A 17,052-nucleotide genomic window follows, 5' to 3' on the forward strand; every position below is an offset into this window, starting at 1 on the left:
AGTGCCTGGCGTCAGCAGGACCCAGTGGCCAGCAGCACGCGATGCCCCCATGGCACCTGCTCAGCAAAGCGCCCCATGCTCTCACCTCCTCGGGCTGCAACTCTGCAAACCTGAGGTTCATGCTGTGCCTCTCCGACGACGTCTGGGTCTCAGCCCTGGGGGCCCTCCTTTGGGAGCTCTGCCTCGGCCTAGGGTGAAGAGCTGTTCTCGCCCTCTGCTTAGAGCTCTCACTTCCTCACTCAGCCAATCCCCGTTACTCCAGGCCCGCAGACAGTTCATAGCTCTACGGTAAACTTGCCCGTTCAAATCACCGTGTGGTCTCTGTCACTGATTGGACTCTAATACTTAAAACCTTTTTGATTACAAATGTATTAGCTATAAGATCAGACAAGCAAGATGATAACCCATCTCACCTTCTAGTAATCTCACCCTCCAGAGGAGCCCCCATTGATGGTGTAATGCTAAACTAGTTTTTATTTTAAGTATAAAACTAACACAGGCACTTGTAAAACAAAAAAGCAGTATAAAAAGGGAGAAAGTAAAAAAGAATGCCTTCCTAGAGTTAGCCACTATGAACATTTTCTGGGGTATACTTCCAGAAATTCTTAATGCATCTAGCAACATGCGAGTATGCCTTTTAAACAAATGGGATCATACCACACATACATACATACATACACACATGCTGGCTTTTTCCTTGTGTAAAAATAACATTTAGGGTACAGAGCGGTTGTTTTGCAACCTAATTGGCATCATGAATTTGGAATGCTCTTCTAGCCATTCAGAAGATTCTGCTGCTTAACGGGCAGGAGTACAGTTCTGGACGAGCAGATGTAGAATCCAGCAACATGGAGTCACCAGCAGACAACACACGTTCTCCCCGCGCAGACTGGGTTCACAGGAGAATTCCAAGGCCGTTATAAATGCATATGTTCAAGTCTCAGACGCGTGGTTATCTAACAACGTGTTTGATACTCAGTATTCCGGAAAACACAAATTTAGCTGATCTCCAGTAGTTCTAAATTCTACTCTATTTTTTGCTTATACAGTAAGTGTTGACTCAAAAGGCTCTGGAATAAAAGCATTTTTCCGTAAATCCTATTTCCTTACACTGGCAATGGATAAAGAGAAGCTATAAGTAAACTCTCCTATACCAGTTAATTAAATATACAAAACAGAGCCGACAAGGATTAAGGAATACCTCCCTGGACCCTGATCCAGTGGACTCTTATTTCACCTGTGTGTGGGACTGCTTCAGACCTTGTTAGCTGTTTCATGCATAGCTTGAATACTTCCATGCTGTGGCTTTAAGACAGATCAGCGCCCCCGACACCCCTCCCCAGGCCTTGTTCCTCGCCACAGTTAGCCTGAAAACCTGATGCCGGCCCTAGATGACAGGGGTTAGCTGTATAAACTCCATTGAAGGACTGATCTTTAGCTGGTTATTCAGGGACTTCAAAGCTCTGGTAATCTATTTCTTAAGCTCGGTGATGCATAAGCAAAGTATTTTTTTAATTACGTGCCTTACACATTTTATAAATACTCTTTTGTAGGCAATATTTAATAAAATGTTCTTGGATAATTTTTAGAACTGTCGACAAGAATTTTCTTGATTCAGCAGCTTTTTAGCTAAATCTTCTATTTCTGAATGATTGGCGAGAACGGCAATATCCATTTCCAGTGAAAAGTTAAGTGTTTCGATTGCGGGTGTCTCTCTTTCATGGCTGTGAGCAGTGTGACGTCTTCTGCATCCAGGAGCCAGCTTAACATGTTCAGTCTGATCAGGCTAGGCAGGCGTGACACACACTGGCTCAGAGACTTCGCTGTTGCTGCCTGAGCTTTGATACACTCCGTGAAATGCCTGGAAATAGTCAGCTCTTGCAGGCGTGGCAGGCTGTCCAGTGCTTGAAAGAAGTTTCTATATCCTTCCTCTGTAATCTTGTGATTGATTGAAAGATTTAAGTTCTCAAGTTTCTGGAAACCTCCACTGTTTGCTACCTTGGCTATAAAAGCAAAATAGTCATGAAAACAGAATCATAAGGACTTGGATTTCAACAACAGTAGACTAGGCTATTTGAACCAACTTCCTCTCCCACCACCACCACCACCGCCACCGAAAGTAGCAAATGTTCAATATAGTATTTTTTGGATATCTTCTTAAAAGCCCCAAAGAACTGATAAGAAAGAACTACCTGGCCCAAACCCCAGGGAGAAGCAGAAACCAGAGAAGTACAGCTAAGCCCCAGAGCACGGAAACCACTTTTCCTAGGAGGGTCTTGCCGTCCTGTGCTAATTTGGGCTTCTCTTTTGGTCTCCCAGGAGGACAGTGTCGAGGCACAGCGTGGCTGAGAAACAGGCTGAGTTAGAAGGGACATTAGAGGTTGAAGCAACCATGTCTCCCCTTGCAGAGAACAGGATGTGACATTGCTCACACTGGGTCTCCTGACTGCCTGCTACCGGGCACTCCACCTGTTGCGCAGAAGGGACCCCCGTTACTGAGACGGAGGGTTCTGAAGGATGGGGCGCCTGGGCACTTAACAGGCGGTTCTAATGTAGGTCGACTCCACTTTGGAAGTGGACGCCTAGCCAGGATTTTGTTTTTAGTTGCTAAGTCTTCCTGTCCTAATTTGGGCAAAGGTAAGGTTTGGTTTCACTCTAGAACCCAGGGCTGTAGCATGACTAACTTCAGAGGCAGAGGTACTGAGAAAATGTCTTCAGCTGTGTCCTGAGTAGGTATCTCCAGGAACATTCGAGAGCTATTTCTCCTCTCCAAACACGAAGGACCCTTCTAGAGGGACTTGTAGAAAGCCCAGACCTTCCACATTCATTCCCTTCTTTCCTGTTTTCGTCATAACCCCTAGTCCGCATTGCGTAGGTCGCTGGCTCTGTGATGTGTCTGAGTGGAGGCTCCTGCGGGTAAAGTTCAAGCACTGCTAACTACTGGGAGGCGGGGGCCTGTCAGCCGTGCCCCGAAGCAGGCGTGGGGAAGCGAGCCTGCTCTATTCAATCAACACAAAGCGTGTTCCTGCTCTGCACCAGGCGAGTGTGCTGGGAAGAGAGAACACCTGCTCTTGGGGGAGAGCGACTGGGGTTCCCGGTCCCAGATCTGTGCGTGGTTCAAGTTCTAAAGAAGGCTTTGACCTAATGTAGGGAGAAGATGACAACGTAATAATTTATGTTACATGGAGATGAGAAAGACCATAAAATTTAATGTTATTCAATTCTTCCTCTTAAAGTGGGAGGAAAGAAGCTTTAAGGAAAAGTCCTAAGTTGCTGCTTTTAGTAACATCTATAAAGTAACAGTGCTGAGCAGTGACAAACTGAGATGCAGCCTTTGGAACATGGCCTACAGAACCCTCTCCAGTCTGCCTTTGACATTACTCTCCAGTCTCTTTTCTCACAGCTAACTCCTGCCTCTTGCTCAGATGTTCCTCTCTTTTTCTCAAGTCCCTCAGATACGCCTGGTCCTCTTTCACTCCAGGCTGTGATATGAATGACTGCTCTGTTTGAAATGCTGTCTTCTCTCTCCCCTCCCAACTCTGCTTGGGCCAGCCTTACTTCAGGCCTCAACAGAAATGTCCTTTCCTCCAAGAGGCCTTCCCTGACCCCAAATTAGGTTGAGTTGTGCTGTCAGCAGAATGAAAGGAGAAAAAAATGAGAAAGAATTGGGCAGGAGCTATGTGCATACCAGCCAACAACTTCCCAAAACTGATCAAAGACATCAAGCCACAGCTTCAGTAAGTTCTACGACCCCAAGCAGAATAAATATAAAGAAAACCAGGCGAGGCATATTATGGTACAGCTGCCGTCTTAGTCTGCTCCAGTGGCCATGACAAGGCACCCCGCCTCCAAACCCAGGGGCACTGGACCTTAGGGTGGGGCTTCAACACCTGAATTTTGAGGGGACACGGTTCGGTCCATAGCAACTGCCAAAAAGTAAAGCAAAGAAAAAATCTTAAAAGCCATCAGAGTGGGGAAAGATACCTCACCTTCAAGGGCACAACAAAAAGACTGACAGCTGACTCGACAAAAACGGCGGAAGCTGGAAATGTGAAAGAAAATAAGTGGCCAAACAGAGCTCTGTACTCGCTGAAAAAAACTATTTGAAAAACAAAGGTATAAAGGTAAGGGCCAGCCCGGTGGCCCAGCGGTTAAGTTCACACGTTCTGCTTCGGCGGCCCGGGGTTCGCCGGTTCGGATCCTGGGTGCGGACATGGCACCAATTGGCAAGCCATGCTGTCTTAGGCGTCCCACGTATAAAGTAGAGGAAGACGGGCACGGATGTTAGCTTAGGGCCAATCTTCCTCAGCAAAAAGAGGAGGATTGGCAACACTTAGCTCAGGGCTGATCTTTCTCAAAAGGAAAAAAAAAAAGCAAAATAAAAGACATTTCCAGACAAAAAGTGAGAAAATTCATTACCAGTGGACCCACGTGAGAGGAAACAGTAAAGGATTCTCGAGGCAGGAGGGGTGTGAGCCCTGACAGCTGCGTGGAAAGGCAGGTGAGACTGAGGAGCAGCAGCAACAGGCCCTGTGGGAACTCTCCCTAAACAGCTGTTTAAAACAGTGCTGTCTCCTGGGGTTTCAATTTACGTAGAATTAAACGGCAACAACAATGTGAAAGGCTTGAGGGAGGTGAGCGGGATTAAGCATTCTAGCATCCTACCTTGCATTAGTGTCTAACAGCCCGGGGACGCACATCTTAATATCTCAGATACAGCGAAGAGAACGTGGAACTCAAAAGATCATAGATGGGGAAAGTGGAATAAGAAATGAAGCAAGAAAGGAGAAAAAAGGAGCATCTATCTTGTGGGACAAATAAACAGCAAACAGATATAAATTCAACTATATCATCGGTACATTAAATATAAGTAGATTAATACCCCAATTAGAAGTAAAAGATTAAGAGACTGCATTTTTTTAAACCTAGCTATATTTTTTTACAAGAGACACACCCCAAATAAAGGGCACAGAAAGACTGAAAGTAACAGGAAGAAGACGTAAGGGGCAAACAGCAGCCGCAGCCGGGTGGGTGTGCGTGTGCCGCGGTGGCTGGGGTGTGCCGTGGTGACGTGCGTGTGCCGCGGTGGCTGGGGTGTGCCGTGGTGACGTGCGTGTGCCGCGGTGGCTGGGGTGTGCCGCGGTGGCTGGGGTGTGCCGCGGTGGCGTGCGTGTGACGCGGTGGCTGGCGTGTGCCGCGGTGGCGTGCGTGTGCCGCGGTGGCGTGCGTGTGCCGCGGTGGCGTGCGTGTGACGCGGTGGCGTGCGTGTGCCGCGGTGGCGTGCGTGTGCCGCGGTGGCTGGGGTGTGCCGCGGTGGCGTGCGTGTGCCGCGGTGGCGTGCGTGTGCCGCGGTGGCTGGGGTGTGCCGCGGTGGCGTGCGTGTGCCGCGGTGGCTGGGGTGTGCCGCGGTGGCGTGCGTGTGCCGCGGTGGCTGGGGTGTGCCGCGGTGGCGTGCGTGTGCCGCGGTGGCGTGCGTGTGCCGCGGTGGCTGGGGTGTGCCGCGGTGGCGTGCGTGTGCTGCGGTGGCGTGCGTGTGACGCAGTGGCTGACATGTGCCACGGTGGCGTGCGTGTGCGGCAGTGGCGGACTTTAAGGCGAGACACCTTACTAGAAGTAAAGAGGGCTGATCTGCCAGCAGGGTTCAATTTCTAAACTGCAGGTACCGAGCTTTAAAACACAGAGAGCAAAAACAGAACTAAAAGGGAAAGAAGACAAATCAACAATCATAATGGGTGATTTTAACACACCTTCCCGGTTACTGATAGAACAAGCAGTCAAAAAAATCAATAAAAATATCAAAGATTTGAACGGTTCTCTCAACACTTGATTTGAACTGCAGAAAACTCATTCTTTTCAAGGGAAGATGGAACATTTACCCTATTATACTAGCCCATAATACAAATCTCAACAAATTTCAGACTTGAAATCATACAGTGTATGTTCTGTGGTAACAGTGAAATCAAGCTAGAAACCAGGAACAAAAAGATTCGATAATCTGCAACTATCTGAAAATTAAGCAACACGTTTCTAAATAAGTGGAGTGGCAAAAGCATGACAACTGAAATGAGGAAATATTTGAACCAAATGAGAATGAAAATGACATGTACAGCTCCTGAGAAGGAGCTAAACCCCGAAGTCAGTGCTCTGACTCTCCAGCTCAGGAAGTCAGGACAAAAAAAGAGGAAATTATACCCAAAGGAAGCAGGAGGAGATAATAGAGGTAAGAGCAGAAAGGAATGAATGAAGATACAAAGAGAAAGATTTTTAAAATAATAAAATTGATAAACCAATCAGATAAAAAAGAGAGAATGCATAAATTACCAATATCAGGATTAAAAAGGGGTACTATTACCACAGATCACACAGACATTTTAAAAGATTATAAATATATAATATGGGCAACTTTAGATAAATTTTTTAATTTCTAGAAAAATATAACTTGCCCAAACTTACCAATCATAAAATATAAAAATACACCAATAGAAATCATCCACGATGAGATACAACTACAGAGGCATCAGAATGGCCTGAGTTGAAAGGTCTGACAATGCCAAGTAGTGGCCAGAACGTGAAACAACTGCTGGTAGGAATGGAAATTGGTACAACCAGGGAAAACTGAGTATATCTATACCATATGACTCAAATTCCACCTCTAGAAATACCTCCGTATATAACTCAAAAGTCACATAGAAGAATATTCATAGCAGCATATTCAAAGTAGCCAAATAGTAGAAACAACTCCAATTCCGATTGAATGGGTAAATAAATTGGGGTGTATGTAGTCACACAATGGAATAATACATAGCAGTGAAAATCACTGAGCTCCAGCCCGTGCGTCAACATGAATGAATATCACAAACAGAATGTTGAGCCAAGAAAGGCAGAGACGTAGGAGTACCTGCTGTGTAGGGTGCCATCACACAGAAGTGTGAAAGAGGTGAAAGTAATGTTTGGAGAAAAAATCAGTACAGTGGTCACCTTTGGGAAGGAGGGGGTGTGGTGTCAGAGGAGGGACAAATGGAGGTTTCTGGCACGTTTGTGATATTCCACATTCTAATCTGAGTGATTGTTATCCAAGCGTGCGTAACATTTTCAAGCATGTGCACTTGAAAATTCATTGAGCTGTGCACTTAGGATTTGTGTACTTTTCTGGATGTGTATTAATCTTCAATTTTAAAAAAAAGAGTACTGTAAATGGGACTGCTTGGAGGGTCTGTGGCCAGGTGTCTGAAATGCTAGGTGTCAAGAACACACACAGACAAGGGTTTGCAGAGTCTCAAACGGGAGGCTCCCTTTTCCTTCCAAATCTGACCCAGATGAAGCTAAGTCCAGAGGACACTGGAGGGAACAATAGGATGCGTTAATTGCGAAACTGAGAAAGTGGGTTGAACATTTGTTGGGGGACAAATGTTTTATAGACACTTTTCAGCAAAAAGCTGGTGTATGACCACTGGCTTTCATGCAAGCTGAAACAGTTTATCTGGGGGTGGCTCACCAATTTCCATGAGGCTGTCATCATTCAAAGTCTGGTAAAATGAGAGGACTCGGAGACCCCGAAGATGCTCACACTGCTGGACGATCAGTTTGGCCACTTGATGAACGGCATCCCCAGTAGGAAGGATCAATTCTTCCAGGTTATCAAGAGAACCTAAAGTATAGGCTGGCAGAAGAGACAGGCTAGTGTCCATCCTGTGTTCCCAAACGACGGTAGTCTACAGCCTCAAAGTCACACGCAGGCCAGGAGGCCCGTGGAGCGCAGAGGCTGTTCCACATCCTCTCCCAGCCTACACCTTGATCCTCCAGACAACCACTGCCCCCTCCCCCAACAGCCCCTCCTGCACTGCAGTCCAGAATGCCTACCCAGCTCCAGTTCCTCCTTTAGCCCAAAGCTTCCACTGGCCTCCAGGACACGCTCCTAGCTCCGCAGTGCCTTCAGCCCGCTCCCTTCCCACCCCACCTCCTGCTGTCATCCCCAGTGATCTCTACCTCTGCCCCCAGCACCAGAACCCCACAGTCCCCTACTCGCCTAGCCTTCCTTTACACTTGACCCCTCTTAGCGTGGTATGTTATGGGTCACTTGATCTCTAGAAAGTTCTCTACTTCTGAAGTCTCACGGCTGGAAATGTTTTGAACACTTTCTAGCATAAAACCAAGTTCCAGGCTTATCTTTTACTTTCCCTGTCCCAGTTCTTTATCAGCCATATTTCTCCATGGACCCCTGGTTACTTTTAGGGATGCCAATGTTTAAAAGCTCCGATCGGGGCATTTGGTGATCTTGTTCCTTCGAGGCGCTTCCTGGGCTCTCAGGTGACTGAGCCGAGAAATACGTATATGTGTGTGTCTGTATAGAGACAGACATACAGGGATCTATACACGCAGATATCCAGACATCTATGACAGTAGGTTAGAAACTTTTAGTGCACACCAGCAGTTTGACACCTCAAAGTCCTTTCCAGCCTCCTCTTGCAACATTTATAAATTCCTTCTCCATCAGAGACGAAACTTGCTCATTGTTCTCCAGGTATTGTTGCTTGGTCAATGGTTGTAACGCAGCCGCCTCCCTGGCCCTCATCCTGCCTCTGCCGCCTCCACCCTCTTGCTCCTCCCCGCCCACAGGGCCGCCTCCAAAGGCAGGAGAGAGACAGGAGGAGGACGAGGTCTCAGCACGCTATCGTTTGGGGAGCGTTACTGCTCCACCCTCATGTCTCCACCGACTCCCCTTATATTTTCCTGTGTTAAAAACAGGATGACAGGCCCCAAGTGGAGTCCCTTATGCTAAGCCCCACGTCACCAAACCAAGACTCTCCCAGAACTGGAATCTTAAGCAGTCAGTCAGGAGTGGCCTGGATCAGTTAGGTGATCTGCCTGACAGACCCCTGCCATCTTCTAAAGGAAAATAACCTCGCAGTAACCAACCCGAATTTTTGCCAGTATAACTTCCTTGTCCCGCCCCTTCTGCCTATAAATGGCTTTCATTTTGTGCAGCTGCTCCTTTCCACCTCCTAGATTGGGTGCTGTCCCATTCGAATCCATTTTTGCTCAAATAAACTCTTAAAATTTTTAATATGCCTCAGTTTATCTTTTAACACCTGTTTGAATTTTTTCCACGAGCATACATTACTTTTGTAATCATAAGAAAAGAATTGGGGAAAGTATTTGAGCTCTTTCTATAGGTACCATTTTGTTAAATCGAGGTTTTCACATCCTGAGTTTTCTTAACATTAAAAGATAGTTTTACCTGTATTCTAGAAAGTTCTGAAACAACAGGGGCTCAGCATGTTTGGAATGGGTACCTGACAATGAAATTGCATAGTGCTGTAATGACCAAGTATGTGTTCTAAGAAGTCAGTCGCTCTGATGACGTTCCCTTGAATGAGGCTGAGTGAGATCAAGGCGTCTGGAGGGTGGAAGACGGGCAGCACTGGCCCTTCCTCCTGACGCGCAGGGCAGCTAAGACCGACCACAACTGCTGTAGCTAAGGCGAAACAGGAGAAGAAGGATTGGGCGCAGGAGAATAAAGAAAAAGTAAAAGGCACTATTTTGTAAACATACCAAATTTTTCAGCTGTTTCCCTATCAGGAAATTCTTGGTGTCCAAGATTTAGTATCTTCAGAGAAGTAAAATTTGGCAAAACAATGACTATAAAAGGGAAAATAAAAATTGTCATGTCAGCTACGTCTCTTATACTAAAAAGTAATCTGCTTAAAGAGTATTTTAAAAGTGATATAAATCAATATAATAATTCAGATTGAATTAATTAGTATGACTAAGTAGATAAAACAAATCTTTGCTTGGAAAATAATTCTGATAACTAGAAATGTTTAAACTTCTAGAAACAAACTCACCTTATTGTTTGAGAATTCATTTAAGATCAGATATCTATTACAATAGTTTTGTTCTTTGACATCAATTGCATACTTAAAATTTGTTTTTAAAAAATGCTTAAAATGACTCTGTGTCCATGGAAGCATCTTAAACCAAAATTTTACGATTATAGCTCTTACCAAATGGGATAGCTTTAAAAAACTGTCCAGAAAACTTAATTTCTTTGAGTTTCTTGCAAGAAGCAAGTACAGTCATGAGAGACTCAAAATCCGAAAAGAAATTACATTGCAGGTGGAAAACTTGAAGGTCTGGAGAATTCTGAATTAATCTGACTGTAAAATATCAAAGATTTCAGAAATTAGAGAAGATTGCAAACTTCTATCAGAATTAGCCATATCATTTACATTTTGTTTCAACAATACTGAATTAAAAGAAAGGACCACAATGGAACGATCTAAGAATCAGGCCACTTTGGGCTTAGGTTTGAGTTCTCTAACTAGCAAGCCTTGTGCACTTGGGCTCGTGGTTGCTGACCCTCTCTGGCGGTCAGTTTTCTCTTCTATAAAATGAGGACATCGACTCAGTAAGGTCACCTTCAGCTTTGACATCCTAATGTCTCTAAGTTTGCACATGACATTTACCCAATAGGAATACTATACAAAGACACGAAAGCAAGGACAATGCTGAAGCAAAACCTGAACGGATGCAAAACTTGCCGAGAAATTTAAGAAAACTACCACTTCCAGCTTCAGCTGCCTAAATTTTTTTGCATGCAACTCTGCATGTCAGTTCCACAGACATTTACTTTTCCTCTGTCTGTCCTAAACCAAGGAATTGATGAAGGCTAAGTCGTTTTGCTAAATGATGTACTTAAGAAAGATGGCCGCGCAGGCTGTCCATCAACCAGGAGGATAGGCTGATGAGAAAGAGCAAGATGCTTCTGATCGCCACGGCTTGGCAGACCTCCTCCCCTGACCTGGCACATCTGTAAGTTGCAGTGTAACAGCAAGTTAAACAAAACGAAAGAAAAGAACTCTACAAACTGTTTGGAGAGGCAGTATACCAGTGGCTCAGAGCTCAGACTTAGCGGTCAGAATTCCTGTGTTCGAATCGCAGATTTACCACTTCCTTAGTTGGGTGACCTGGAGCAAATTATTTGACCTCTTTATACCTCAATTTCCCCGGCTGTAAAATGAGAATAAAAGTAGTGCCCTTCCTCATAGAATGGGCATGAGGATTAAAGGAGTTGATATTTGTCAAGTACTTAGAACAATTCCTAGCAGGTAGTAAGGACTCAGTAAGGACGAATGGCTCTCTGCTTCCTTAATGAGAAAGAATGCTATGCCCACAGTTTACCACGGAGACAGGCGGCCCCTCAGACCCAGGGAGGTTTTAATTCTTAAATAATTGTTGGCCAAGTAGCTCTTTCAAGTGCTGTAAAAATAAGTCAGTCCAAGTGCCACCCTTACCTAGTTTGGAAGGACCATGCTCAGCTGCAATACGGATCAATAATTTCTCCATATGGTGGAGATTTAGGAAGTCTTCAGGAATGACTGAAAAAACATTTTGTTTATCATCCAGATCCACAGACAGCTCTTTCAGGCACAGGAACTTGTCCAAATTAGGAAAGAGTTGATCTGCAAAGCAGCACACAGCTCTCCATTATTAGTGTAAGGAGTTCCAAATGGAAAACTTAAAACTGTCTTGATTCATCAAGCTATTTTCATATGAAAACCTTTCACATACCTAAAACATTCTTTTTTAGAAAGTACATATACGAGGATACTGCTTTTTGCAGCATTTACTGATTATCTACTATATGGGAAGACCCGTGCTACTGTCTGGAGTCACAAAAATAAAAGGACGTCTCCTGAAAAATGGTGCTGAGACAACGGGACTTCCACATGCAGAAGAATGAAGCTGGACCTCTACCCCCCCACCACCATATACAAAATTAACTCAAAATGGACCCACAGCCTAAATATGAGAGCTAAAACCGTACAACTCTTAGAAGAAAACATAGGGGTAAATCTTCATGACCTCGAATTTGATAATGGACTCTTAGATATGTTACCAAAAGTACTAGCAAAAAAGAAAAAATAGATAAATCAGACTCCATCAAAACTTAAAACTTCTGTTCATCAAAGGACATTGTTGAGACAGTGAAAAGATAATCTACAGAACAGGAGAAAATATCTTCAAACCCTATGTCCAATAAGAATTTAATATCCAGAATACTGGAGGAGAATACAAATAACCCTTAGAACTCAAAACAGAAAGACAACACCATTTTTAAAACGGGCAGAGGACTTCATAGACGTGTCTCCAAAAAAGACACGGACAGCCAATAAGCACATGAAAAGATGCTCAACGTCATAAGTTATCAGGGCCATGCAAAGCCAAATTACAATGCGATACCGCTTCACAGCAACGAGGATGACTTTTGATGAAAAAACAAACGTTGACAAGGACGCAGAGCCCTCCCACGTTGCTGGTGGGAACGTAAACCACTGTCACTGAGGAAGACAGTTGGGAGGTTCCTCAAAAATTAAAATAGATTTGCTGCTATTAATAGAATTGTGTTATTAATACAATTCTACTTCTGGGTATGTATGCAGAAGAACCGAAAGCAGGGACTCAAAGAGGATTCCGTGCACCCGTGTTCGCAGCAGCATCACTCACACGAGCCGGAAGCAGCAGGGCACGTGTCCATCAACAGACGAACAGCAGATAAGCAAAATGTGATAGGTGTGGACAATGGAATATTATTCAGCTGTAAAAGGAATGAAGTTCTCGCACTCGCTACAATATGGAGGAACCTTGAACACATTATGATAAATGAAATAAGCCAGACACAAAAGGACAAATAGCGTATGATTCCACTTACATGAAATATCTAGAATAGACAAATTTAGGTGTTATCAGCGCTGGGGAGAGGAAGGAGTTATTGTTCAATAGGTACAGAGTTTCTCTTTGGGACGACGAAAAGGTTCTGGAAAAGGATAATGGTGATGGTTGCACAACACTGTAAATGTACTTAATGCCACTAAATTGTACAATTAAAAATGGTTAAAATGGTAATTTTTATGTATACTTTACCATAAGTTAAAAAGCATTTGAAAAAATGACCGAATTTTTCTAAATTTGAGGATAAATATCAACCCATAGATCTTAACAACATTCAGTGACCCTCAAGCAAGAATCTGTACAAAGCAAAGCACACCAGGCATATGACACATTGCAGAAAACCAAGGCAACACTTGCAACAATCAGAAAATGAAAAAAATTTAAATACCGTCTACGAAAGTATCAAAAAGCACAAGTACATAGGAATAAATTTAATGAAAGATGTAAAGTCTACACTGAAAACTCTCAAACATTGCTCAGAGAAATGAAAAGATATACAAATAAATGGGAGAGCCTGCCTCCAGGTATATACTTCCCAGGGAGTACGAGCCGTTTCGTCCGTTACACAGGCAGAGCTAGGGTAATTCCCAAGCACCGCCTTGCAGATAGATCCTTCTTTTACTAACAACGAGTAATTTGTGTGCTTATTAAGAGGCTTCATTAGGTGATATTTTATTAATTTTATCGGAGCTATTTGAAAACCATTCTATTATTCAGAGGCCTTTCACAAATTCATACTGCTGACAAAAATACATCAGTGAAGGTTTACCTTACATCTATTCTCTCAGCAAGCATTTATGGCCTCACACTTTCAGAAGTTTTCATCCCCCTAAAACTAAGGGTGTGAAAATAAACTTGCGTCTCAGACGGGCCATCCTAACCATATTCCGTGTACCTCGTAGCCAGGTGGTCCCTGAGACTTCCAGAGACTCCAGGGAAGTCAGGGTGAGAAGCAACTCCTGATCGGCTGTGCTCAGCTCAAACCTGCTTATGGAGCACTTGGTGAATGAGGCCTTGTATTGCTCGAGGGCCGGGCGGACGCTTTCCAGAAAGCCCCTGCTGTCGTTTAGGTGGAGTTCGATGTGCTGTGAAGCTGAGAAAACTGCCGTTAGAACCCTGAGCATCTCCTGGTCCACAGCGTCGATATCAGTCACGTGGACTTCCAGAAGGGGAATCTTGTACGGCTTTGGAGAAAGTTTCCAATAGCCAGTGCTGATGTCTGGTGGTGCATTGAGTTGCATATCCAGAAAACTCTTCACGTTTTCCTCTTTTTCTGCTAAATTCTGCTCCCATTCTTTCGCCGGTTCAAAGGCAGAAGCATAGTCCTGATCGATAGTCGGTGCCTGTGATTTGTCCAAACACGTTTCCAGGACTGAAAGATCTAGTCTGCTTGACTTCCTTCCTTTTATCGAGAACTGGATGCTTCTCAACAACAATAGGCTTTCGGGGTGGTCAAAAAAGTACTGTGACTTAAGCATATTGAAAGTCAGGGTTCTCCCTTGAAGGAATCTCAAAATAAATGGAGAACATGCAGCAAGAGCATTGCTTTGATAAGCGATTTTTATGGCAAGAGCAAGTAAATGTTCTGAAACCTGGGAAAAGTAATATTTTGGAGATAATTGCCACAACACCCTAAAATATTCCATGTGCACTGAAATTTCTGGACGGTGTTTCAGGTAGTCATCAGATTCAAGTATATTCTCCAAGGACTCTTTCTTATCCACCAAACGAAGCAAATGAGAGACAACTTTTGGCCCTGCCTTTGTTGAAGCGTGACAGGAGACATAGTTGAAAAAATTGCTATAGGGAATTACAGCCATCAGGGATGAGTTAACTTCTCTCAAGTAATGAAGTCCCAATTCTCGATCTTCTTGCCTGTCCGAATCCAGGAGTTCAGTCAGCCTCATGCCAGCAAGAAATTCTTGGAACGCAGGACTTAAAAACTGATAGACTGGCCTCAGTCTCTGTGCTGTGGATTTGCTCATCAGGCACATGGCCAGATCTTCGTCTTGATCAACCCCTGCTTCCACAAGGTCGTCATCGCGAAACTCAAAGCAAGATGAAAAAAATCCTTTCAAGGCCAGCTCCCCACAGGAGGACACAGTTGCCCTGAGAAGGTCAGCCGTGGTTTTGTACTTTAAGAAAAGGCATTCCATATAGGACTTGAAAACAGCCACGTCATCAAAGGACTGGTCAAGAGGATGCCGAAACCAGTGAGCACAGACTGCCACTACAAAGAGCGGAGTTTTCTGGATTCCCTGCAAATTTTTGTTCTTTCCAAAATGAATCATAAAGTTTCGCAGGCGGATCATGTTGTGTGAAAAGAGCTTCCGTAATATATAGATCGAATTATAGAAGGGAAACGCTTTGATCTCGAGAATCGTGTGTAGGTGTCGGTGGATGGCCCTGGCCCTGCTCCTACGGACCCCGATCAGTAAGCAGGTCCTTGACGAGTGGTTTCTTTGAATCAGCTTTTCTATGACGCGGGGGACTGAGCACATTTCTCTCAAGTCATCCAAAAGAAACAACACCTGATTCTTTAACTGCTGGATGATGGGCCTCAAGGACATCTCAGTGACAGAGTCTTCTGTCTCCAGGAGTTGGTCACAAAGGATGCTGGCCAGCCCCTGGTCCAGTCTGGCAGAGCTAAGGGAGACATAGAAGACCAGCTGGAACCTGTTTAACAAGGGGCAACCTCCTGATGCCCAGAGAAGAGCTATTCTCTTCAGGAGGACTGTCTTTCCACTACCAGCTTCACCCTCCACACACATGACAGAGTTCAAGGTGGCAAAGACCTCAGGCAACACCACAGGCTCTTGCACATGACTGCCGATGCGTTTTGAAGCGAGGGACAGGTCACAACCCAGCAACTGGTCAGTGGCTAGGCAGGGAGCGACTTCAAGCAAAGACGTGTTGCAGAAACGGGCGCTGGTGTAGGCTTTTCTCAGTCGCTCACTCAGACCCTTTGCCTCCTGAAACCACTGCGCTTCACCCTGGGCCATCTCTGCGGAGAGAAGAAAGGAGGCACGGCTACAAATACTCTTGCTTTGAAATGCCCGCCATCCAAAGAGACGCACACCTGCATACGATCCCCGGTGGTACTTCAGCATCCTCACCTGGCGCTGGAGAACTAACGGCTGCTGAATCCGCAAGATTGCTTTCACATGTGGCTTCCTTTGAAAATAAAATCCTCGATTGAATGGAGATTTGTGTAAGGGAGTGGGGGCATCATGTTACAATTAGGGACCAAACAACCTCTAAACATAGCCCGCCCTCAAACATATACGCGAAGCGGAGGGAGGGGCGCCACAAATAGAAAACAATAAGTGATCTGCAAACAGCTGCATGCACGCTCCCACGTGGCCACACGCACTGCGCTCCGTGGGTGAATCAAGCCGTGATTACATCCAGATAGTAGAGTCACAGCGTTCAGAGCAAGGCAGACGCTCCAAAAATCATCAGGTGCAGCTTCTGAACTTAGTTTTTATTTTTACATTTGTATTATTACATACCTAGGATATAGGAAGGTTATGTTCCATCCTTAAAAAATAAGCTATTTATATGTCCCCAAACTTTTTTCTTCAATTTCATTTTTTAATTTACAAATATAAAAGATGAATCAAGTGAATAGCAAGTTACTTTGTTTTCTTTTTATGGGATGGCAAACGTAATATGCCTAACATGCAGCCTCAAATAAGGTGTGTGTGTGCGTGTGTGAAATTGATAGTGGCTTACATCCCAGAGAACTGGGTAAGATTTCTCAGTTTGAAGGGGTCAGCCTATTACCTGGATTTATGATTTGGCTGGTCATTTGCTTTTTACAAGACACATGTCTTCCCAGCCCTGAGAAGGGCCAAGTGGCAAGTCAGACCACACTCTTCCAGGCGCAGGTCACAGGTGGGCTCCAGGTAGCCTGGGAGCTAATCAGCTCTAAGACCCAGAGTCTGGGCCCCAAAGTACAAAAGACTGACTCCACATTTCGTGGGGCTCGGTATCACATCTCTGTGGTTTATCATAGCATCCTTGTCCGCACTTAGACACGATAGGTGCTTAATGGACATTGGTAGAATTTATGTATTTACTTATTTATGATAAGTAATTCGTGTTCAAAACCAGTTTTTGATTACGTGATTGGGTACTGCTAAAATAAACAAGGTAGTGTTGTTGATTACCGCGAATCCAGCAAGTTCACCACGGCTCTGGAGGTCTGGAGTCGCTCCTGCAGAGGACTTCATATTTTGGAGAAACTGACAACTAAGCACAAAGGTAAAAGTTATAAAAATAGTTGTATGCAATTAAGTATTTGTATTAGGTTTTTAA

At 44.6% G+C, this 17,052-nt stretch overlaps 1 protein-coding gene across 5 annotated transcripts in view; it reads right to left on the reverse strand.

The window, feature by feature from the left end:
* Window positions 1–447: 447 nt before the first annotated feature.
* The window catches only part of NAIP (NLR family apoptosis inhibitory protein), a 33,451-nt gene continuing 16,846 nt past the window's right edge, over window positions 448–17,052 (reverse strand). For 4 of the 5 annotated variants that reach the window (XM_070569884.1, XM_070569887.1, XM_070569885.1 and 1 more), the window contains 8 exons: window positions 16,905–16,986; window positions 15,849–15,906; window positions 13,628–15,736; window positions 11,295–11,462; window positions 10,005–10,157; window positions 9,553–9,639; window positions 7,496–7,660; window positions 448–2,003 (listed from right to left, as the gene is read on the reverse strand). In XM_070569884.1, coding sequence (XP_070425985.1) covers window positions 1,639–2,003; window positions 7,496–7,660; window positions 9,553–9,639; window positions 10,005–10,157; window positions 11,295–11,462; window positions 13,628–15,736; window positions 15,849–15,906; window positions 16,905–16,986 — 3,187 coding nt within the window. In that variant the 3' untranslated portion in view covers window positions 448–1,638. The remainder of the gene's footprint in view (window positions 2,004–7,495; window positions 7,661–9,552; window positions 9,640–10,004; window positions 10,158–11,294; window positions 11,463–13,627; window positions 15,737–15,848; window positions 15,907–16,904; window positions 16,987–17,052) is intronic. The other variant, XM_070569888.1, reaches the window with a different exon arrangement.

This window comes from Equus przewalskii, chromosome 13 (genome assembly GCF_037783145.1).
Source record: "Equus przewalskii isolate Varuska chromosome 13, EquPr2, whole genome shotgun sequence".
Taxonomy (NCBI): Eukaryota; Metazoa; Chordata; class Mammalia; order Perissodactyla; family Equidae; genus Equus; species Equus przewalskii.